The following is a 25,326-nucleotide window of genomic DNA, read 5'->3' as shown; positions in this document are numbered from 1 at the left end:
GTATCTTGTCTGACAGTGGCCAATGCCAGGTGCCCCAGAGGGAACGAACAGAACAGGGAATCAAGCGATCCATCCTGTTGCGCATTCCCAGCTTCTGGCAAACAGAAGCTAGAGACATCATCCCTGCCCATGCTGGACAATAGCCACTAATGGACCTATCCTGTATGAATTTATCTAGTTCTTTTTTGGATCCTGTTATAGTCTTGGCCTTCAAAATGGGCCACTTTTTGCATATCCTCTCTGTTGCCAAGGCTAATTAAGTCCCTGTCCCTCAGAGCAGGGTTCCATGGAAGGATTGTCTCAGCTGGCTCCTTCTGGATGCTCTCCCAGCTTTCCAATGGTCTGGACAGGGAACAGAAATGCATTTTTCTGTATATTCTGGCAAAAAGGAGCCATGTTATTCCACCTCTATATCAATAGCACAGCTAAGCCTCTTTAGGAATTTTTTAACAATTATGTTACAGCTTACTAGCTTCCTACTCAGTCTATTAGAGACTGAATCTATGCAGAGCAAATTCTGAAGTTCTGAGAGCTGGTCTAGAATCAGTGCAACTCACTAGTTTAACAATAAGGAGAACACTAATATAAACTGGGCTAAAGCATTTTTAACCACTGCATTATTTAACCTGTTCAAAGTAGGACTAGACAGCTGGAAAAAACATCTGAGCTTGGTTTGTGCTACTGCTCCTACCATGGCTAACACTGGTATTAGACCAATTCTAGGAAAATTTCTGAAATTACCCTAAGGAGCGTAAATAAGGGTTAACTATTTTATTCATATTCAGAAGCCCAATACAGTGATCTGAACCAACACTTACAACTTTGTAACGGGCTGTGTTTAGGACATGGCTCTTGAGAGGGGCTAGCATGGCTTCAGGTTTCACACAACCAGAGCCTTTATCCACTGCGTGTTCTACTCTACCCGATGAAATGTACTTGTGCCTTCCTTGCTCTTATCAACTTAACACAGTAAGATGCTTCTCCATGCTAGTCTTCATTTTCCCAACAGGCTCAAGTAACAGTTTCCCACCTGTCTGGTATCACTAAGTGTTGTTGCACTTTATCCTTTCAAGCCTCAGATTATGTCAAGGCTTCTCCACACCCCTTGGTCTTCTGGGTGCTTCAGTTGCCCACAAAGAGCTTCCACATCATCGTTAAAAGAAAAAAAGAATGCCACACAGCTGGATGCAACAGCCCTGCCAGAGAAGCTGAGCCCCAGCCATGGTTGTTCCTCTGAATTCTCTGACCTGGACCAATTTTTCTTTGTGATGCAGGTGCTAGCGTTCTCAAGATATCTTATTTTTCATAAAGAGATGAAGTCTTTACATCTCCTGGAGAAAAATGACTGCTGTAGGCTTTGTTAATTGAAGTATTGCTTCTGAAGAGCGTAGGGGCCTTGCAAAGAGGCGAGTGACATTTGATTATCACTCAGATCAGAGGGAGAAAGAGGAAACAACTTTCAAAGGCAAGGATGACACCGTTACAAACACACGTAGAGATGACCTTCACATGCAGCTCTCTCTCCGCTGCCAAGAGTTATCCTTTCCACTATTGTCATCTTAATCTTCAGTACACCTGGGGCAGTGCAGACTGATGCCAGCCACTGCGGCTGGGAAAGCCACAGACTTTCAGTGATTGGGGGGAAATGGGCGCAGTGTACTTCCTGCAGCAGACACATTAGAAGTCAATATTAACCTCTAAGGACAGAACATAGAGACAGGTTCGCTATGTAGAGGACTGGCTGCCCACAAAGCAGAGGACAGTGCAAGTCCATACACTTGTCCACAGGGGTTGGCTTGGTTAGTATCTGAAAGGGGAGGTGAAGTGTAGATGGCACTTTTTGAAGAGGAGAAACAGATAAGTCTTCTTAACAGCATAAAAGCCAGCCTGGTAGAGCTGCAGAGTTTGGCTCTGGTGCTCAGGACAGGTTCTAGAAACAACTTCAACACCACTCTGCTAGAACAGGCCAGGAAGGGCAGCAAGTGGAGCCTGGCCTTAATATGGCAGGAGGAGACAATCAATACACCAAGAATGCCAAACCAAGCCTAAGGGCTCAATTCTTCCTCAAGCTCTGGTTCAGGATCAGGGTTCCTGGGCATGCACCAAGAATTGTAGTCCTGCCCACCCCTTCAGCACAGCTGGCAGCTGTGGCCCCAGCTACTCCCAGGGACAGGGCCGTGTGGCAGCTGCTGAAGCTGGAGCCTAATCCGTAGTATTAAAAATAGCACTGCAGCCCTGTCTCCAGACCCAGCACATGGGGCCATTGCTCACCATGGAGCCCAGCCTCCAGGAGCAGCTAGGGCCGGGACCACAGTACTAAAAGTAGCATCGTATCCCCGGCTCGAGTACCGGCATATGGGGCGTACTGCCCTGTGTGCCAGCACTGGAGCTGGGGCCGCAGTGCTATTTTTAATATCATGGTCCTAGCCCTAGCTGCTCCTGGAGTGGGGCTGCATGGTGGGCAGCTGCCCCATATGCCTGGACTGGAACTGGGCTGTGGTACTAAAAAAAAGCACCGTGGCCCTGGCTCCAGTAGAAAAAAGGGTGTCAGGAAGGCAGAAGGTGAGGGAAGGGGCAGGGGGATAACTAAAAGGAAGGTGGGAGTGAGGAGAGGAAGGAGCTTGTGCTGAGGGGAGAGGAGAGGCCAAGGCAGGAAAAGAAAGGGTAAAGGACGATGAGAGAAATGAAAGGGGGCCAAGAGGAGACAATGAGGGGAAAGGATAGGAGGAGTAGGCGGACGGGAAGGTGTCAGTGGAGATGGGAGAGGACAGGATGATACTAGGAGAGAAGGGGGAAGGACAATGGGGGCAAGAGGAAGGAAGAGGAGAGGGGAGAAGTGGGTGCCGGGAGAAGAGGGGTTGAAAGGAGGGATGGGCATGAGGAAGGTAGGGGATGGAGCAAGTCATGTGTAAGGGCACACAGAGGGGCATGGAAACTGGGGCTGACGGTGGTGAGGGGGTAAGCACCAGGGAGGAAGAGGGCAAGGGTGGCAGGTGTCGGGAAGGCAGAAGCAGTGAGGGAAGGGGGGGCACCAGGAGGGTGCAGTGGGTAAGGGAAGGTGCCGGAGCCTGGGGAATTGGGGAAGTAGAAGGCAGACATGGGGAGGGGAGGGATGGGCACTAGAGGGCAGAGGAGAAAGGCAGGGCAGGTGAGTAGAGGGAGGTGTTAGGAGAGGAGATGGGGAGTGGGGCTAGAGGAGGGAAAGGAAAGGCAAGTGCAGGGGTCAGAGAGGATGGGGATGGGGGCAGGTCCCAGGAGGGCTGAGGGGAGTGAGAAGGGCAGGAGCCAGGACAGCAGAAGGTGGTGAGGGGTGGGGGGCAGCGGCAGGCACCAGGAGAACAGATTGGGCGACATGGCAGCAGAGGGGAAAAGTGAGAGGTTTATAACTTGGGTGCAACGGTGGCACACATCCGAACAAGCACACATGACCTCAACATTGGTGCACAAGACAAAACTCACTCCGCTGATGGATGGAAAATCTTAGGGTATGTCTAGACTACATGCCTCTGCCGACAGAGGCATGTAAATTAGACATACCGACATAGTCAATGAAACAGGGATTTAAATATCCCCCGCTTCATTAAAATAAAAATGGCCGCTGCGCTGTGCCGGCTCAGCTGATCGTCGGCACAGCGCGGCAGTCAAGACGCGGATCGGTCAACAGGGAACTCCTTTGTCGACTGCTCCCTTATGCCTTGTGAAACGAGGTTTACAGGAGCGGCCAACAAAGGCGTTCCCTGTCAACCGATCCGCATCTTGACTGCCGTGCTGTGACGACGATCAGCTGAGCCGGCACAGCGCAGCGGCCATTTTTATTTTAATGAAGCGGGGGATATTTAAATCCCCGCTTCATTGACTATGTCAGTATGTCTAATTTACATGCCTCTGCCGACAGAGGCATGTAGTCTAGACATACCCTTAGAGAGAACACTGTTCAGGATTGCCAAGTGTATGGTCCAGTTCCCGCCATCCTGCAAGCTCTGCAAGACGAGTATGACCCCAAGCCAAATGTGTGGATTCATTCTCTCCCCAAACTCTGTGGCAGACCAAACCAAAGCCCTGCAGCTGGACCGTTGTTATTTACTGTTTAATCTCACCTTCATTTTAAGAATCTTTTACTATAAATCTACTACTTATGGGATCCATTGCAATAAGTAGCCACTAAGGTACTACTAGGGCCATTAAGCATCATTATCTGGGGCAGACAGCCCCTGAATGGCCTGACAAAGGAATCTATCAGGCTAAAGCATGAATTTCCCCTATACCTTTCCAAACACTATGCCTGTTAAGGAAAGAACACCTTCCGGCCAAGGTTTAAAGATCACTTTCCCTACTCTGGAGGCAGATGGCTAGAGACAACCCAATGGCAGGTCAGCCAGGTGCCAGGTTGTCACGCAGGCGGGAGATTTGACTAATGCATCCGGCAGGGGTGAAGGAAACCAGGTGATTGGAAGTTAGCCAGTGAGCTGGGAAAGGATTATATTTTTTATTACCTTTAATAATCCTTAATGAGATAACTTCTCCGATTGGGGAGCAAGGGACTTTCAAAGTTTTCATGTGCTCAGACAACAAAGGCGAAAGACTGACATTTCCATGCTGGGTCAGTGTTCATTATTTCAAACTGCTCAACATTTCAGGTTCTGCATCTTAATCTCCATTATCTACTGAGAGAGATTCATTTCCCTAAGACTGACTCCTGACAAACCTCACTCAAATATTGGCATCCAGCTCCCCTAGAATAATGTGCTGGGGGGTGGCGGGGAGGGGGTTCAGATAAGGATCACAGGCCTTTGAACTTGGTTAACAAAAACTAGCCTTTATTGCTTACATAAGTGACAGTGAACAGGTGGAAAAGCCTGACAGGCTGAATTAGGCAAAGTCAATTTTCCCTCCTGACACAGACTAATGATAGGTATCAGTTACCTCATCTGGGGATGCAGTAGATTGAGATAAACATTCAGAAATCTGGACAAAACAGAATTTGATGTATGCAGCCTCTTCCTGAAACGTATGTACATGGCCAAGATTAACTGCAATTAAGTCTTTGGATGATTGACAAGATTCAGGGTGGGTTCTCTATTAAAATCATCAGTGCTCAAAAGAGCAAACTAAAGTGATCACCTCCTGCCACAATGTACTCTATCCTGATGGAATAGATTCGTCCCATTTATTTCCAAGTCCTGGATCCTAAAGAAACTGACCCTTTGATCAGGAGGGTCCACTGGGAAAACAATTACACCAAGACACAAAATCCAAAAGCCTGATCAATGAGAATAATGCCCATCGTCCCCTGCCTTGACACTGGAAAATTCAAGTCTTGGTATTCCAGTTGTGAGATGGAGAGGTGGACCAACATGGATAGTACTCTGATCACAAGAAACCGAATTTCCACATGCTCCTTCAAAAAAAATCCCTTTTGTGCTTTGCTTTAAGTGAAATACCATAAGAGTCACACTGGGGCTTAGGAAAAAAGGCAGAGTGCCTCTTGAAAACAGTTTGTGCTAGTGAAGAAGTTTCTTATTTTTTAATTTAATTTTTTTTTTTTTTTGCCAGGGTCACCTTCCTTTTAGATGTGAGGTTTTAAATGTGTATTTGCTAAAATGGTGACTGGTTCCAAGTGTATTGCTGTTGGTGCATGGTATGGTTTCTGAGGCAGCATACCATGCACCATCAGCAATACACTTGGAACCAGTCACCATTTTAGCAAATACACATTTGAAACCTCACATCTAAAAGGAAGGTGATCCTGGCTTTAAAAAAAAAAAAAAAAAAAAAAAAACATAGAATCCTAGTACTAGAAGGGAACTTGAGAGATCAAGTCCAGTCTCCTGCCCCCACGCAGGACCAAGCACACCGTCTAGATCAGGGGTGGGCCAAAGGCTCTCAGCAGGCTAGATTCAGCCTGCGAGGCAGTTCCAGGCCCCACTCCCTGGTGGCGCTAAAGACACCCAGAGCTGTGAGCCCCTTCAGCTGTTTCTTTTTAAAGAGCTCTCATGTTCCCTGTGGCTGCTAGGCAACCTTACCTAACAGAGAAGGGAAGGCACCAGCCCTTTAAGTAGAAGTGCTTAAAAGAGCTCCCAGCTCCCCGCGCCTCTAGCATTGCTAGGGAGCCAGATACACGAACCTTTTCAACTGTTTCTATTTAAAGGGCTTGCGCTTTCCTTGCAGCTGCTAAGCAAGGTGTGGGGGAAGGCATGAGCTCTTTAAACAGAAGCAGTTAGAAGGGCTAGTGCCCCTCTCCCGCTCTGAGGCAACGCGCTAGGGGGCAGGGCCTGGAACTGCCGCTGAAAGGCTTTTGCCCACCCCTGCTCTACAATAATCTCTGAATATTGTTGCATGCAGTTAATTATTATTAAAATTTAATTACTCTGTTGTGTAAAAAACATAGTGGTGTCTTTTTACAGCACATGCCCTGCCCCTTCCGCCAGAGGCCCCACCCCTTCAGGGTTGGCCTGTGGCCACTTCCGAAATTTGTGAAGTAACCCCCCCTTCAAAATTTATTGCCCACCCCTGGTCTAGATCATCCCTGAGAGATGTCTGTCTAACCTGCTCTTAAATATCTCCAGAGATGGAGATTCCACAACTCCCCTAGGCAACTTATTCCACTGTTTAACCACCCTGACAGTTAGGAACTTTTTCTTAATGTCCAACCTAAACCTCCCTTGCTGCAGTTTAAGCCCATTGCTTCTTGTCCTATTATCAGAGGCCAAGTAGAACGATTTCCCTCCTCCTCCCAGTGACAACCTTTTAGATAGTTGAAAACTACTATCATGTCCCCTCTCGGTCTTCTCCTTTCCAAACTAAACAAGCCCAATTCCTTCAGGCTTCCCTCATAGAAGAAAGGGAGAAAGGGATCTAGGGGTTATAGTGGACCACAAGTTGAATATGAGTCAGCAGTGTGATGCCGTTACAAAGAAAGCAAACATGATTCTGGGATGCATTAACAGGTGTGTTGTGAGCAAGACACGAGAAGTCATTCTTCCACTCTACTCTGCGCTGGTTAGGCTTCAACTGGAGTATTGTGTTCAGTTCTGGGCACCGCGTTTCAAGAAAGATGGAGAAATTGGAGCGGGTCCAGAGAAGAGTAACGAGAATGATTAAAGGTCTAGAGAACATGATCTATGAGGGAAGGCTGAAGGAATTAGGTTTGTTTAGTTTAGAAAAGAGAAGATTGAGGGGGGACATGATAGCAGTTTTCAGGTATCTAAAAGGGTGTCATGAGGAGGAGGGAGAAATTTGTTCATCTTGGCATGATAGAGCAAAAAGCAATGGGCTTAAACTGCAGCAAGGGAGGTTTAGGTTGGACATTAGGAAAAAGTTCCTAACTGTCAGGGTAGTCAAACACTGGAATAAATTGCCCAGGAAGGTTGTGGAATCTCCATCTGTGGAGATATTTAAGAGTAGGTTAGATAAATGTCTATCAGGTATGGTCTAGACAGTATTTGGTCCTGCCATGAGGGCATGAGACTGGACTCAATGACCTTTCGAGGTCCCTTCCAGTCCTAGTATTCTATGATGGGTCATGTTGGGGAGAGGGATAGCTCAGTGGTTTGAGCATTGGCCTGCTAAACACAGAGTGAGAGTTCAATCCTTGTGGAGGCCATTTATGGATTTGGGGCAAAAATTCATCAGGGATGGTACTTGGTCCTGCTGTGTAGGCAGGGGACTGGACTCAATGACCTTTCAAGGTCCCTTCCAGTTCTAGGAGATAGGCAATCTCCATTAATTTAATTTTATGTTCTCTAGACCTTTAATCATTTTTGTGTTCTTCTCTGGACCTTCTCCAATTTCTCCACATCTTTCTTGAAATGTGGTGCCCAGAACTGGACACAATACTCCAACTGAGGACTAATCAGTACAGAGTGGAGCGGATGAATGACTTCTTGTGTCTTTCTCACAACACTCCTATTAATGCATCTTGGAATCATGTTTGCTTTTTTTACAGCAGCGCCACACTATGACTCATTTTTAACTTGTGGTTCACTATGACCCCTAGATTCCTTTCTGCAGTACTCCTTCCTAGACATTCTATGGTTAACTCAGGTCTTTTAGAGGGCAGACTATGTAGGTCATGAGAGTTACTCCAACAGCAATCTACAATACCTCAGAGTCAGTTTCCATCAGTAATGACAGGGATGGAAACTTGCTAAAACTGAAGAAGTTTACAGACTCACCTATCCATCTCATCAGGGATGTCATGATCTGCAGATACTTTGTCTTCTGGACATTAAAAAAGGTGAAAGGACCCAGTAGTAGAGTAAACGCTGCCTGGAAAGATAAAAACAAAAACAGGAATCAGGCTAAAAGAAATCAGAATTTTGCTAACAAGGCAAGAAACAAACAAAACAAGTGAAATGAACTTCCTCTGTAAAAACAATGAGTCGTCCTGTGGCTCCTTAATGACTAACACAGTGGTTCTCAAACTTTTTGGGCTCCAGAGCCCTTTACATGCATAAAAATTTATGCAGAGCCCCAGCAGTGTGTGTTAATTGCGTCAGTTCGAGGCGATTCTCAATTCTGCTTTTGAAGGCTTTCCAGTTTCTCAACTTCGCGGAGCCTCTGGAGATGTCTTGCGGAGCCCTGAGCACAGAGCACAGTTTGAGAAACACTGGACTAACAGATTTATTTGAGCATCAGCTTTTGTGGGTAAAACACACTTCATCAGATGCATGGAGACTTGATCCTCTGGAAAGTTCAGCTCAGACAACTTCTATTCAACATAGGGACATTAGATATCATGTAATTGAACAGTTGTGTAACCACATGAAATCTTACTGGTTACACAACTATTCGATAGTCCCTGGGGGCAAGGCCAGCAGCTAGTGCACTCCCAACTTTCTCCCGGGGAGCTCCTAGTCATCCTGCGCAGGATGGCAGGCAGGAGCTGGTCCACGAGGGAAGCCAGTTTAAAAACCAGCTCCCAGAAGTGTGGGGTGGTAGCAGCCCGTCTGTGGGGAGTCCAAGTTCCCCATGGACAGAGGGCTACTCTGGCCCTCTGTGGACAAGGGCTGCTGCTTTGCTGATAGAGGCAGCAGCGTGTGTAGCAGAGGCGGCGGTGGCAATACAGAGCTGGTGTTTGGGTGGGGGGGACCAGTTTTTAAGGCAGCTCCTCCCATCACTGGCTCCTGCCTGTCCCTCCCTTGCTGCTTCTGTAGGAGGCAGCAAAGGGAGGGGCAGGCAGGTCCACGGGAACAGATAGGAGCAGGGAGCTAGTTTGAAAGCTGACTCCCTTCACATATCAGTTCCAGCCTGCCCCGCCCTGCATCATCCTCTGCGCTGCTGCCTCTCTCTCAAAGGCAGCAGAGTGGGGTGGAGATGGATCCGGTGCTCATGGGTAGCCTACTTAAAGCCAGCTCCTCATGGGCACTGGCTCCTACCCCCTCTTTTCCCCCCCACTGTTGCTGCCTGTTACAGAGGCAGCGGAGGGTGGGGAGGGGAAGAGTTTGTATAGTCAACAAAATTAACTGATAAGCCCAGGCTCATCAGTTAATCATGTAGACCAGCCATGGCCAACCCACGGCTCGTGAGCTGCATGTGACTCTCCCCCCCCTCCCCCCCCCCGGGTGCAGCTCGCAAAGCCCCCCCCTCCTGTGGCTCGTAAAGCCGCCCCTACACCTCCAAAAACAGCCCTCTCCTCCCGGCTCCCCGTGCTTAGGGTTGCCAGATCATTTCAACAAAAATACCAGACACGCTTGACATTACATCACAATCTACATTACATGCAGTGTTGCCAGGTGCCCGGTATTGATCCGGACACTCCGGTATTTTCACCTCCTGTCTGGCAAAAAAAATTCAGAAAATACCAGACACCTAAAATGTCCAGTATTTTCTGATTTCTTCCCCAGTCAAGAGGTGAAAATCCCGGGTGCTTACTTGGTTCTGCAGGGGAGCTGTCTGGACTGGAGCAGGAAAACAAAAGATGGCAGATGTCCACCGGCAGCCTGTTAGAAATGCCTCAAAAGCATTTCTTAAAGGGGCCATGCTGGTTTTTTTTTTTTAATTTGTTTGTTTAACAACTCTCTGGGTCCTTTTTCTTTTGCTCAACAACTTTGGTCCCCCCCCCCCCCGAACAGGTTTTTTCCCCTGGTGGTTTTTTTTTGGGGGGGGGGGGAGTGTTCGGTATTTTTGGTTAAACCATCTGGCAACCCTAATTACATCTTATTTAGAAAATACCGGACATTTATATTTTCCCAATTTGTTTCCCAAACAGAAAGCTCAAATACTGGATGGTCCGGTACAAAACCAGACACCTGGCAACCCTACCTGTGCAGGGGAGCCATCTGGCGCAGCCATTTAAGATGGAGAATTAAAGATGGTGTCAGCCAGCGGGAGCCTGATATGGCCAAAAAACCTCTAAATGCGTTTTTTTAAAGGGGCAGCGCTTTGGGGGGGGGGGGGGGGGCTCAATAACTTTGCCTTCGTGCTGGCTCCACTGATATCTTCGCTCTTCACCCAGAATGGGTTCACTCTTATATAGACCACTCCATGTTGACATCCCTAGTTAACACCAAAATTTCATCACTAGTTAGTTTTAAAGCAGGATTGGCTAAGACACCAGGAGGGGACAAACTAATTTCCTGATGTCAGATTATATGCTTCAATCAGAAGAGAGCTCAAGATCCTCTTCGCTTTCAGACGTTTGCTATCACATGTAAGCACTCTGTTACTGACAAATTTTAGTACAAGCTCTCAGTGTAACTTTGTAGAACATTCAATATTAAAATCTCTTTGTTTGGGTATATGCTCAATTTAGGCGTTGATAGCTGTAGCTGTGACCAGTCTGGTTGAATTAACATTGATGTGCCTGCCTTGAGGTGTGCTATGTTGAAATACAGTGGAACCTGCCAACTGACTATAATGAACCAGGTTCAGCTAAACTAGTCCCTGATGTGCTACATTTTCACACTTTCATAACAGAGCATTAAAAACAGGAGCTTGAGGCATTTCTTAAAACTTAATCCTCACCCACATTCTTGTTTTGCAAACAGGGAAATCAAGGCACAAAGAGGGTAAGTGGTTTGCCCAGGTGTTGCAGCAAATCATTGACGAAGCTGGGAATAAAACCCCAAAGTCCTACCACCTCCTTGAGTTTATTTTGGCCACCTGACATAAGAACGGTCATACTGGGTCAGACCAAAGATCCATCTAGCCCAGTATCTTGTCTGCCAACAGTGGCCAATGTCAGGTGCCTGCAGAATGAATGAATAGAACAGGTAATAATCAAGTGATCTGATCCCTGTTGCCCATTCCCAGCTTCTGACAAACAGAGGCTAAGGACAGCATTCCTACCCGTCCTAGCTAATAGCCATTGATGGGAAACTCCTCCATGAATTTGTCTAGCTCCTTTCTGAACTCTGTTAAAGTCCTGGCCTTCACAACATCCCCTGGCAAGGAATCCCACAGGTTGACTGAATTGTGTGAATATCTGTGTTGTGAAATTATTCCAGTTGCATTATGTATTTTCTGGAATAGGTTAAGAAAAGTTTCCTGGAGCTGTGCATCTTTAAATGACTTGGGTTTTATTCCAGCTCTGCCATGGCCTCATTGTGGGACCGCAGGCAATTCATATAGCCTCTTTAGGAATCAGTTCCCCCTTTCTGTAAGGTGGGGTGCTACCTTCTTTTGTGAAGTGCTAGGAGATGTATGGATGAACAGAGCTATATAAATTCTGCATATTTATTGCTATTTTAAAAATATGACTAATTGCCATGCAAATAGACATAGCTGGTGTGGTATCTTCTGGGCCTTTATCCTGTATCATACTGCTTGAACTTTTTACCACTGAGTCTGAGTCAATCCTTGATTGGTTATCACATAGCCCAATGCCACAAAAAACAAAGGACGGCAAAGCTCCTTTCCAGTATCACTCCCTTCCTCCTCCCCTAGCACTCTCAACAGAAGCTACCTCTCTGAAATACCATATTAGTTCATGCTCAGAACTCTTTCAAGCCATTTGACATTCTGTGTGTGCTCTTTTCACAGCTACACCTAGGAAGCACACGATAGGCAGCAAAAACAAATAGAAAGGACTTTTCAGTTCTAATCAATTGAATTAAAAGTCTTATAAACACATCCCCCCCTCCCCACCGCCTTTCTCCTTTGGTCTCTTGTTTTATGCTTTCTAAATTCCCCCATCCCCACTGCCAGCAGTTTCCTTTCTACTGATTACATTCTGTGTTAGGATTGAATGGCAAACTCCCAGGGTGAGAAAGGTGGGGTTAATAAGATAATTAAAGGTACAGATGCAGCCCAATGAACATGTGGAGAATACAGGTTTAAGACATGGACTAGCACCAACGAAGCAGAAGCCAAATCTACCATTCCTGAAATTACAGATTCATGTCCAACTAGCCTCTCTGAGAAACATGCTCAAACTGTTAACATAATCCCCCTTCAAAAGAGATGATTAGCTCATGCATCACTAAGAGCTGAAACAAAGAGACAGACGAGGGATGGTGATAATTAAGGAACAGGTGTCCTCTGAAAATTAGAGAACACCAGAACGAACTGGTGAAACAGCACTTCAGCCCAATGCAAGGACAGACAAAGGGTCCCTAGGTAGCAAAGAGGCAGGGGTGGAAGTCTGTATCTGTCTCTGAGCACAACTGTAGCTTTGTTGCTTAAGTAGAGGATGCAGGGCCTAACTGAGGTGTCCATCTCTAGACACACTTGTAAGATGAAACTGGAGAAGAGGCAGGGAACTGAATTTTGTAATCGTTGTAGCTAAGAAGATAAAAAGTCCATTGGGGTTTCCCCTCTGACTTCTGCGTGATTATAAATTTGTCAGTTTCCAAACAATCTCGATCTATTAAACTCACCAGTAAACTTCAGAGAACAGCTTCAAACTCTGCAGGGCTCTACTCCTCAGCTTATTAGGAGTGAGATGAACACAAGTCATTGTGCCTGAAGGTATGGATTTCCCCTCACCTCTTTTATAACAAACTATGTTATTAATTAAAAAAATCCTGGTTTGAAGGCATTAGATGCAAGACGAGTTCAAGAGCAGTATAAATATTACCTTCTCTTCCCCATCCAACTCCCATCAATGAACCACACTGGACTTCCAAGGATCAATAAGAACAATAAAACGGCTTTACCTGAGATGAATTAGGTTGCACAGATTTGAGAGCAGACCCTGTTTATAGAGCAATCAGTGCTACATACTGAACTGCCTTTAAATGAGAAGTAGAGAGCAGTGGATGGCCTTATACAGAAAAAAAAAAAACCCAAAATAAAACTGTGCCAAGCTTAGTGAGATTTGGAACCAGACAGGTAATGGCCATCAGTTCCAAACCAGAAGCTCTTCCATTTAACCAGTAGAGGAGGACCAAAACATCAGCATTAGTCCAGAGACTGAGCCCACCCTGACTAGCTCTGGAATTGGAGAGCTGAAGACACAGACCAGCCGTTTCAAATATAAGGACCTGCAGCCTCTTGGAAAGAGGTGTGTGTGTGCGCGCGCGCAGAGGCAATGACAAATATGAACATGTAGGCCAAGATTTTAAAAATGGGCGTTTATAAATAAGCACTCTGTCGTCCTCTCTCATCACAAAAAGATCTAGGTACCTAAATAAGTAGACAGTGGTATTTTTCTCACAGATGGGAAAAATCAGCAATGTTTTATTGGTAAGCCATATTTTCAGTCAATGGACTCTCCAGATGCCTGTCTTCATCACAAGCTGCCAAGTTCACACTGATACAGTTTTTCCTTCCCAAGAAGTTAACTATCCCCATTACTGCCATTATCCCATTACCCTCTTCCTAAAGAAAAGGTGAGCCCATACTGCCATCCAGGACACAAACCATCTCCATCTGCCACTAACATTTTCTATGGTCAGCTCTTTCTCTAAAGGGAGCTGTTATACAAGCCCTGATGCATTACAAGTGACAGGCAACAAAGTCTAAGTCTGTACAGAAAAACTGCTTCTCATGGAATTCAAATGGCACTGGAAGTTGTTACATACCAAGGAACAGTTTCTGCATTTTCCAGTTCAATTCCCCTGCTTTCTATCTTAAAAATAGCTAAGGCCTTTATCATCTTTGATACTAAGTTTTGGCAAAATAACCAGAGGCAGAAGGAACAGACAAGTCTAACTGAAGTGGATTACTGTACACAGGTGAAAAGTCTCAGAAAGGTAACCGTGTTAGTCTGTATCTGTAAAAACAACTGAGTCCTGTGGCACATTAGAAACTAACAGATTTATTAAAGCATATGCTTTCAGGGATAAAACCCACTTCCATCAGATGAACTGGAGAGGAGTTTACAGAGGCATGGGTATACATAAGAACAAAAGAAAAGGGGTACTTGTGTAAATGAGGCTAATCAAGTCAGGCTGGAAATGGCTCATTCATAGCAGTTGATGTAGCCATTCTTCTACAAAAGAATTTCAAAACCCAATTACAAAGGGAGACAGCTGACTTGGAGTTCATTTGTGAATTCAGTACGATCAACTTTGGATTGAAGAAGACTCTTTAACTGGTTAACACTATACAAAGGCACAGAATCATAGAATACTAGGACTGGAAGGGACCTTGAAAGGTCATCAAGTCCAGTCCCCTGCCTTCATGTCAGGACCCAGAACGGTCTAGACCATCCCTGATAGACATTTCTCTAACCTACTCTTAAATATCTCCAGAGATGGAGATTCTACAACCATCCTCGGCAATTTATTCCAGTGTTTAACCACCCTGACAGTTTGGAACTTTTTCCTAATGTCCAACCTAAACCTCCCATGCTGCAGTTTAAGCCCACTGCTTCTTGTTTTATCCTCAGAGGCCGAAAGAACAAGTTTTCTCCCTCCTCCTTGTGACACCCTTTTAGATACCTGAAAACCACTATCATGTCCTCTCTCAATCTTCTCTTTTCCAAACTAAACAAGCCCAATTCTTACACTCTTCCTTCACAGGTCATGTTCTCTAGACCTTTAAACATTCTTGTTGCTCTTCTCTGAACCTTCTCCAATTTCTCCACATCTTTCTTGAAATGTGTTGCCCAGAACTGGACACAATACTCCAACTGAGGCCTAATCAGCGCAGAGTAGAGTAGAAGAATGACTTCTCGTGTCTTGCTCACAACACTCCTGTTAAAGCATGCTAGAATCATGTTGGCTTTTTTTGCAACAGTGTCACAATGCTGACTCATATTTAGCTTGTAGTCCACTATAACCCCTACATCCCTTTCTGCTGTACTCCTTCCTAGACAGTTGCTTCCCATTCTATATGTGTGAAACTGATTGTTCCTTCCTAAGTGGAGCACTTTGCATTTGTCCTTATAAACTTCATCCTGTTTACCTCAGACCAGTTCTCCAGTTTGTCCAGATCATTTTGAATTATGACCCTATCCTCCAAAGAAGTTGCAACACCTCTAAGTTTGGTATTATCTGCAAACTTAATAAGCGTACTCTCTATGCCGATATCTACATAGTTGAAGATATTGAACAGAACCAGTCCCAAAACAGACCTCTGCGGAACCCCACTTGTTACTCTTTTCCAGCAGGATTGTAAACTGTTAATAACTACTCTGGGAACGGTTATCCAGGTAGTTATGCACCCACCTTATAGCAGCCCCATCTAAGTTGCATTTGCCTAGTTTATTGATAAGAATATCATGCGAGACCATATCAAATGCCTTACTAAAGTCTAGGTATACCACGTTCACCGCTTCTCCATTATCCACAAGACTTGTTATCCTATCAAAGAAAGCTATCAGATTGGCTTGACATGATTTGTTCTTTACAAATCCATGCTGGCTGTTCCCTATCACCTTATTATCTTCCAAGTGTTTGGAGATGATTTCCTTAATTACTTGCTCCATTATCTTTCCAGGCACAGAAGTTAAACTGACTGGTCTGTAGTTTCCTGGGTTGTTTTTATTTCCCTTTTTATAGATGGGCACTATATTTGCCCTTTTCCAATCTTCTGGAATCTCTCCTGTCTTCCATGACTTTCCAAAGAGGCTAGCTAAAGGCTCAGATACCTCTATCAGCTCCTTGAGTATTCTAGGATGCATTTCATCAGGCCCTGGTGACTTGCAGACATCTAATTTTTCTAAGTTATTTTTAACTTGTTCTTTTTTTAAATTTTATCTTCTAAACCTACTCCCTTCTCACTAGCATTCACTATGTCAGGCATTCCTTCATCAAACTTCCTGGTGAAGACCAAAACAAAGAAGTCATTAAGCATCTCTGCCATTTCCAAGTTTCCTGTTACTGTTTCCCTGTTGTCACTGAGCAATGGGCCTACCCTGTCCCTGGTCTTCCTCTTGCTTCTAATATATTTACAGAATATCGTCTTGTTTCCCTTTATGCCTGTAGCTCGTTTGAGCTCGTTTTGTGCCTTTGCCTTTCTAATCTTGCTCCTGCATTCCTGTATGGTTTGCCTATATTCATCCTGTGTCATTTGTCCTAGTTTCCATTTTTTATATGACTCCTTTTTTATTTTTAGATCATGCAAGATCTCCTGGTTGATCCAAGGTGGTTTTTTGCCATATTTTCTATCTTTCCTTCACGGCAATTTATAGGCAATTTCCTTTCTCTTGATATCCACGTTTCTATATTAACTGCTGTGAATGGGCCACTTCCATTAGATTAGACTCCTCGTTGTAGGCCAAATATGTGTAGGCCTGTCAAGGCAGTCCCCCATTTTGGCACATTGAGAGCAGAAGGTGGGAGCCTACAAGATACTTTAAAAAAATACTTTGTCTCTAAAGGCTTTTGCTTAAAACTCCCCAAGGCCACAGATAACCTGACCTTGGGTGGTATGCTGCCACCACCCAAATGCAAAAGCCCCTTTCAGAAACCAGGAAGATGCTTTTGGGAATGTCTTCCTGTAGGGTGCCCCGAGCTCTTTAACCCTTCCTCAGGAAAGAGCTTGAAAAACTGTAATTTCTTAATTTCTCTCCTTAAGTTTCAGGTACATGCACATAGAACCTGCTGCCTTTTAAGACACAGGATTCAGATCATAGTCTTAAAAAGGTGAATTTATTAACAAAACAAAGATATATTTGGTAAAGCACCCTTGATTGCTAGGTGTTACAGTGCAACTGAAAAGAGACAGGTTAAAAGCACAGAGAATTGCTTCCCTGGGATTCAGTTTAAAAGTTACAGTGTATGGGAGAAGTACATAAATCAGCACAGAGGAGCTAAGCCAATCCCAAAATTAAAGAAAATAACCTGACTGTATCTAACTAAATATTCCCTGATCACTTACATATCTGTTGTTTCAAGGTCCAGTCCTTTTCTTAGGTATGCATCTCATTGGAAAAATCTATGCCTTGATCCTGGTTAACTCATCTCTCCCAGCTCTTGCTCTACTCACACAAAAGACTGAAGCAGGCAGAACCTGTTTCAATTCAAATCATAGAATCATAGAATAATAGGACTGGAAGGGACCTCGAGAGGTCATCGAGTCCAGCCCCCCGCCCTCAAGGCAGGATCAAGCTCCGTCTACACCATCCCTGACAGATGTCTATCTAACCTGTTCTTAAATATCTCCAGAGAGGGAGATTCCACCACCTCCCTTGGCAATTTATTCCAATATTTGACCACCCTGACAGTTAGGAATTTTTTCCTAATGTCCAATCTAAACCTCCCCTGCTGCACTTTAAGCCCATTACTCCTTGTCCTGTCCTCAGAAACCAAGAGGAACAAATTTTCGCCTTCCTCCTTGTGACACCCTTTTAGATATTTGAAAACCGCTATCATGTCCCCCCTTAATCTTCTTTTTTCCAAACTAAACAAGCCCAGTTCATGAAGCCTGGCTTCATAGGTCATGTTCTCTAAACCTTTAATCATTCTTGTCGCTCTTCTCTGCACCCTTTCCAATTTCTCCACATCTTTCTTGAAATGTGGCGCCCAGAACTGGACACAGTACTCCAGCTGAGGCCTAACTAGTGCAGAATAGAGCGGCAGAATGACTTCACGAGTTTTGCTTACAACACACCTGTTGATACAACCTAGAATCATATTTGCTTTTTTTGCAACAGCATCACACTGTTGACTCATATTCAACTTGTGGTCCACTATGACCCCTAGATCCCTTTCCGCCATGCTCCTTCCTAGACAGTCGCTTCCCATCTTGTATGTATGGAACTGATTGTTCCTTCCTAAGTGGAGCACTTTGCATTTCTCTTTATTAAACCTCATCCTGTTTACCTCTGACCATTTCTCTAACTTGCTAAGGTCATTTTGAATTTTGTCATTTTGAATTATGTCTCTATCCTCCAAAGAAGTCGCAACCCCACCCAGTTTGGTATCATCTGCAAACTTAATAAGAGTACTCTCTATCCCAATATCTACATCATTGATGAAGATATTGAATAGTACGGGTCCCAAAACAGACCCTTGAGGAACTCCACTTGTTATCCCTTTCCAGCAGGATTTAGAACCGTTAACAACAACTCTCTGACTACGGTTATCCAGCCAATTATGCACCCACCTTATCGTGGCCCTATCTAAGTTATATTTGCCTAGTTTATCAATAAGAATATCATGCGAGACCGTATCAAATGCCTTACACACTATCACACACTATCTTCCCATTGGCCCTCCTGGCTTCCTGCCCACACTTCCCGGAGATTCTCAGGGACTCACTGTCTTTGGGTTTAATCTCTTACAGGCAATTTACTTAACTGAATGTCTGGGATGTCTAGAAAAGGGTAGTACCCCTCTTATCCATCACGAGGTCTGTTACAGGAAGTCATGCACATGGAAAAGAAAGTCTCTTTTCCTTGCACACGTCTGTTTTGAAGCCAGCATGATCTAGTACATAACTAGATGGTAATATATTTGTGGCTTTTACTGAAGATTATATTTCCAGTCAAAGAAAATTAGAAGCTTGCCAGCACAGAAGAAAAGACAACAGCATGTCTCTCTGAATTATGCTCTACCCAGCCGTCTGGTGTGAGCTGTGTGCCGAAGGCCAGCAAAACTCAATAGCAGGGCAGTTTGTGAAACTCTAGGAAACCCCCACCTCCTCCATTTTTTTCCCCTTGCCTATTACACTGCCAAAATGTTGGGGTTACACAAAACAAACAATCAGGAAGCCATCTGTCAGTGGGATTCCTGCTTCTGCCAGCTCTTAATACTTCAAAAAGAAAGACAGGCCTGTTGACTTGGAGTCTTCTTGCTGCAAAGACCAAGGTGGGATTTGCCATTATCACTAGAAACACACACACATATTTACAAAGAATTAGCCTGTGTATTGAAATTTGCATGCCAAGTGAGAAGGAGACAAGCTATTTAATATAAGGTTATGCAGATCTGCACCTTCTTGTGACCTTTCTTTGTAAACATTAATGTGGTTATATAAACTGGGTGGCAATAGTGGCTCATTCAATACCCACTTGTAATGACCAGCTGGGATGCATCAAGAGAATATTTTCACGTCTTAGACATATTGATCAGTAACTGAATCAGTATCAGTATCAAAGGCTAATGTTGGCCAAACAGACTCTTTATTGGATCTGGAGGGCGCGTACATCATCATTGCTTAAGTCCTCAGTACTCAGAATAAGCAGACCACATTTTATTGAATATATTTGGCTGTTCTCTCACAGCTTTTTAGAAAGCAAGAGATCTCAGGAACTAGAACTAGCACGCAGACTCCACAAGTAAATGTGTATGTGCTGAGAGTGTAAATGCACGTGTGCCTAGGGACATGGCTGAAAACAAGTTTCATTCACAACTACCATTAGAACTTGCTTAGTTGCTTTCAAAACCTAATCTGCAGAAAAAGCATTCGCAATGTTTAGTATTTACTGAGAATGAAACTAAACTGAGGTTCTGTCTACACTTAACGGTTTTGTTGCAGGGCTTTAAATTGAAAGCATGGCCATGACATGAGCGCTGGGAAAGCACTCCCAGCACTCTTTGCAAACCACCTCACCTCCACAAGGGGAGTAGCTAACAGCACTGGGAGCACTGTGGCCTGCCTCCCAGTAGTGCTTTACTTGCGCTGTAACTTGCTATGTTGGGGGGGGGGGGGGAAGGAGTGTTTTTTCACACCTCTGAGCCAGCAAGTTACAACACTGTAAAGTGCCAGTGTAGACTTGGCCAGAGTGACTATGGTATCTTTTTGAGGGATACTCCAGAGTCTCTAATATCCCCAAATTCTGAGGAATGCTTACTTACTATGAAAACTAACCCCGCGATTTCAGCTAAAACTAGATCCCAAGCAACAGCCAATTCCAAATCAAATCTTTCCTCTTAGGCTCGTGGTTCTGACTGATGGCAGGAGTTCAGACATCTCACGTGCATGGTAATCTCCACACAGCATTTCAGACACTGGTGACTGCACACAAGTCCTGAGGATCCATTTTCTTCACTGTGACAGGGCGCCTGCCCTGCACTGGCCCTTTAAGACCAGGACTCAGGCCCTGAGCCGGGGCTAGAAACATAGAGCCCAGCTGGCAACTATCTAGGGCAGCACAATTGGCTTGTAGAAGCCAGCTGAAACCATGAGGGCGAGTGTGAGCCCAGCTGGCAGGTGTACATAGAGAAGCACAGTTTGCTTAGAGGGGAAGCCAGTGGAGGGCTGACTGCAGAGGAAGCAGGAGCTCCTTGGAGGGAGACAAGCTGGGGATAGCCAGCAAAGGCTGGAAGCGGGCCAGCCAAGACTCCCCTTGGCTAGGGGCTGGAGACAAAGCCTCTAGTTTGCGGGCCTATCTTGAGGCCGACTAGGTAAGCCGAGCCATTGCAACAGATGCCAATGACGAGCAACCCATACAGACTGTAACTTGCCCTGAGAGGGGCTATATGAGGACAGTCAGAGGGCACTGAGGCACAGTGGGGGGCTTGCACCCCTGACATTCACACTGAAAAGAGTGAGGGGGTACATATTTACTCTAAAAATGGAGAAATCTGATATTTACAAGCATAAGGACTGGAGATTTAGATCAACTGGATCACTTTTTGATAAACTGCATTCCTTCAGTTGAGGCAAGGCTATGGGTGTGGAACATTCCCACAGCAGCGCAGATGTTAGACACAAGTCTACCTGAGCTGACACGTCTGAGAGAAAAGTTAAGATTAGTCATTTAGAAGCAGAAGCAAAGATTCTCCTTGAACAGAGCAAAAAAGCAGTCACTTCATAGCAGGTGTCAGTAATTCTAATGCCAGCTTTGCCTGTGAAAGATGTCACTGAGCTCATCAAGCTACCTCTTAGATGAATGCTGAAAGCGATGGAGACAAATGCGCCATGGCTAACGACAGACAACTGGCCTACAGAAATATCTGATCAGCTCTGTGGCATCTGGCCTACTCCGAAGCCAGGGAGACAGGACACAGGACGGTATAAGAACCCCTGATCTGGCCCATGCCTGCATCAGGGTCTCCCCAACAGATGACATTTAGAGAATAATGGGGGGAAAGGAACTTGAGATTTAACACTGATGACACGGGCAAAAAAAATCACAAATTTCTGTCTGTCAATGTTAAATCTCATCTCCTGGTTCGAGGCTTGATCCAAAGACTAAGTCTACAGGAGGAGTCTTTTCACTGCTTTCAGGATGCTTTCAAATCAGGCCTTCCGTGAGTGTAAGGACAATCGTGGAGCCAGTCAAAATGGTTCAAACCATGCTGCCACCTGAAAGACCTTACCAAGTTTTAGGCTCCCCACAATGTATTGTTTATGTCCATTGTCAAATTGAGACTAAAACAGTTGAAAGAGGGTTTAGCCACTTAAAATGTTCCCATTAGTGACAAACCCATTTGCTGCCTATGTAACGAACACAGCTCTAGTACTTTAACTGTGGCACCCACTACCCTATCCCCCACACACCAGAAGCTTCAGCCAGTCACACCGTGGGCTGCTACACTTTTAAGGACCAATTTGTCACAGATTTCAAATACAGAAGCTTTGTGGGGCCTCCTTGCAGTGTCCCTCTCTCAGACTTCCTTCCACGCCTCCTCTGCCCCCCCTCCCCCCCATGACAGTGGACACACTCATCTCTCCTGCTTGATTGCAGCTCTCCAGCTAAAGAGCCAGATGGCATGTTACTTAGGGCTGCATTCCAAGCTTCATCCTTCACCCTCTATGGTAAGATATAAAATCTATGAGGAAGGAGACAGATTGTTCGTACAAGGTTCCCTCCAGACCCTTTATAAAAGCTTATATATGACAGATGAAGATACAAAGCTCCCAGCAATTGACGGGCGGATCGTGGCTGCTGCTGTGCTGATAGGCCAGAAGTTATCAGCAGGCAGGTAATTATTAATGGTTATTTAAATTTGTTAAAATGATAACCCAGCCACAGAAATGGGATTTCTCAAAGAAGCTGACAGGAGTTTTAGCCTCTGCTTCCCCCCATCCTCTGGTAGTAACAAAGTTCCATGGAATAAAGCTGCTTCCATTAGACACTGAGTAATACTTATGGATAACGTGAACTGGCCTCATTTCTCCTCCCCAGAGTAAAAAAGAGCTACTTTGTCACAGACATCTGCCACCAAAGCATTGCTGGTAATTAACAGGCAGCTCTCAGGATACATCATGGGGTTTACAGTCATAATTCATAGGGAACACATTGCCTGTACAAAGAGCAATCTTTGCAGCTGGCACTCTCCTTAGATATGCAGGGTCTACACAGCATGGTTGGGGTAGACCAGGGGTGGGCAAGATTTTGGTAAGTGGTCAAGGGCCGCACTTTTCTGTAGAGGGGGTGCGGGATCTACGTTGGAGGTTGGGTGCAGAAGGGCACACGGGGTAAGGGACTGGGGTGAAGGAGACGATGTGGGGTCTGAAAGGGTGTTTGGGTAGAAGAGGGGGTTGTGAGCTGGGTCAGAGGGCTGGAGTGTAGGGTCAGGGAGGGAGTGTGGGTGCAGAAGAGGGTTCTGGCCTGGGGGAGGGGGTGTAAGAGGGGGTACAGGGTCAGGGAGGGAGTGGTCACCTGGGGCAGGGGGTTTGGACGGTGATCTGGGGGAGGGAGTTGGGGAGCCAGAGGCAGGCACTGGCTAGGAAGAGTTTACCTAAGTGTCTCCTGGTCAGCAGGCTGCCGCATCTCCAAGACAGGCTGGACTCCCCACCTGTTACAGCCCCAGCCCACTTGAAAATATGGCTTGCATGGCCCCAGTCTCCCAGGTCAATCTCTCAGCTCCAATTGGCTGGCTGTTTCCAGCCAATAGGAGCTGAGTGCTTGGCTGAGGTCAGTTCTTATTGGCCAGTTGTTTCTAGCCAATAAGAGCTGAGGATTGGGCTGGAGGTGCGGAGATCGCACAGAAGAGAGCAGCAGGGATTGGGTTTTAAACTGGATCAGAGCCATGGGCTGTAGTTTGCTCAGCCCTGGGTTAGACTCTTAACCATTAGAGGTTGGATATTTTTCTAGAGCCAGAACTTCACCAGGTGAAAGATGGAATAGCTGCATGGAAGCAAGGGGAACTATGTCTGTAATGCCAGCTGAGGCGGTAACCCCTTGAGGAATACATTGAGTGGTGGCATTACTGCTTGACAGCTATTTGGTGGCCACCATTAAATGCATCTGCTTGTTTAAATCCATTTCCAAGTGGCCAAGTGCCCAGCCCACAAAAACCACAAATCTTGAACTTGAGGTCAGAGAGACTAAGGAGTGAATGGCCCAGAGAGAATGAACTTCCCTGTGGTTCCTAGCTTTGCCTCCCCTCCCCGTCACCTTCAAGTCTACATTTTACTGCATGGGCAGTGTGGTGAAGCTTTCATGGTGCTATCCTGGCTGTACCTCTGATGTGGATAGCACAGTTCATGAATGCTAAGGTTTTCTCCCCCCTCCCACTCCAAGGAAAAAAAACCCAAACCAACCACTCCGCTCCCTCCCTTCCTAAATTAATCTGAACATGGCAAAGTGTTTTCAAAAAGTCATCCTAAGCAAAGATTGCAGTCCCTGGCGCACACACCCAGGATTGGAGCCAGCAGCAAGCTTGCATTCTCTGGGGGTAAATATGCTTCCATAGTCATTTTTCATGAGCTAGAGAAAGATGGAGACCCGCAATCTCCTGAGGTGACCGCCATCTAATTCCTCATCGATGGGGTATTTATGGTACAAGCATCTGCAGTGTCTTGTTATTTTTGTGCCTCCTTGACCCCAGACCTTCTCTACTCTGCATCTTCTAATTGCATCGGAATAGAGTGAGACGGGAGAGTAAAAAAGCGGATGTCAGAATCGTGATACATGGCAGCCCCCCCACAATGAAGTTGCAGAGCTGGGTCCAGCTGCAAACTCCACAGACTGAACTAAAAAATGGATACAAAATAGAACAGGAATCTTACTGACACTGAGTAACCTTGAAGATTTTTGCAACATTAGTGAGCTGTAGAATAAACAGATTAATGAGCTTCATCTAATAAAGTGCAAGACAATATTCATTACTATCCCCCCAACAGACACGTCTAACATCTATGCATATAGCAGTGTTGGCAGCTAACACAATATTTATATTAAACACAAAACCCCGTCAGTTTAGATAATGTTAAGGTGGGGAGAAAGACTGGCTGTGTGGCATACAGGCATGGCAGATCCATAAGCATGCCTCTTCATGAGCTTCCAGGGTTAGGATGTCCCTGGGATGTGAGGATCCCTGGGGACCTGCCATCAATAATTCCCCACTCCACCCCCTTCTGTGCTTCATCACTGAGCTGTACTCTTTGCTTCCTACTTTCCTTCTGGCCTCTGAAATGAAGCCCTTCAGGCAATAAGGGAGTCTCATCCCAACTCACTGTTTGGTAGGTCATAGGGCAGTTGCCTGGAGGCACTCTAAGGGTGCTCCATGCATCATAATTACAACTACTGCTTTTGTGTGGCAGTTAAGTAAAGCAGCAGTGCTAGGAGTCACCTGTGGAATTTGCTCATTCTGAGCCTTCCTCCTCCCCTACCTTGTCTAGTGCATACTAAATGGATGATCACTTCAGAGATAATTTCTGCCAAGAGAGGGGACACAAATCACAATTCACTACAAGCCAAATCTGGACAGTCTTGGGTCTCCTGTATTTATGGTAGTTTTGTCATCAGTAGCTGCTAGTCTGGTCACAGCTTTGGTCAAAATATCACCAAATATTTCAAGCAAACAAAAGCAGCAGTTCACAGGATCATAGAATTTTGGGGCTGGAAGAGACCAGCTAGCCCAGTCGCAGCATTGAGGCAGGGAGGCTGCTCAGAAATCAAATTTTTTCAGAGCATCTCCCTCAAGGGGGTTTCCAAGGGGCTGAATAGACAGGTGTTACCCATCTCAAAGCCATGGCCCTGGTCTGCTATCATGGCAAGGCTCACAGAGCAACACTTCCTTGCAATTTTATGGTAAGATTGCCCTAAGGCCGATTGCCCTTTCCAGCAATTTTCTAGGGAAAGAAGAAAATTTCCAGGTC

General features: G+C 45.5%; 1 protein-coding gene across 4 annotated transcripts in view; it reads right to left on the bottom strand.

Annotated features, from left to right (window-relative positions):
- The window catches only part of SLC38A12 (solute carrier family 38 member 12), an 81,619-nt gene that overhangs the window by 20,911 nt on the left and 35,382 nt on the right, over positions 1-25,326 (bottom strand). For all 4 annotated transcript variants that reach the window (XM_075903708.2, XM_075903707.2, XM_006136396.5 and 1 more), the window contains one exon: positions 8,175-8,268. In XM_075903708.2, coding sequence (XP_075759823.2) covers positions 8,175-8,268 — 94 coding nt within the window. The remainder of the gene's footprint in view (positions 1-8,174; positions 8,269-25,326) is intronic.

The sequence above is a fragment of the Pelodiscus sinensis genome, chromosome 20 (assembly GCF_052426305.1).
Source record: "Pelodiscus sinensis isolate ZL-2025 chromosome 20, ASM5242630v1, whole genome shotgun sequence".
NCBI lineage: Eukaryota > Metazoa > Chordata > Testudines > Trionychidae > Pelodiscus > Pelodiscus sinensis.
This window is presented reverse-complemented; position numbering and strand designations above follow the sequence as displayed.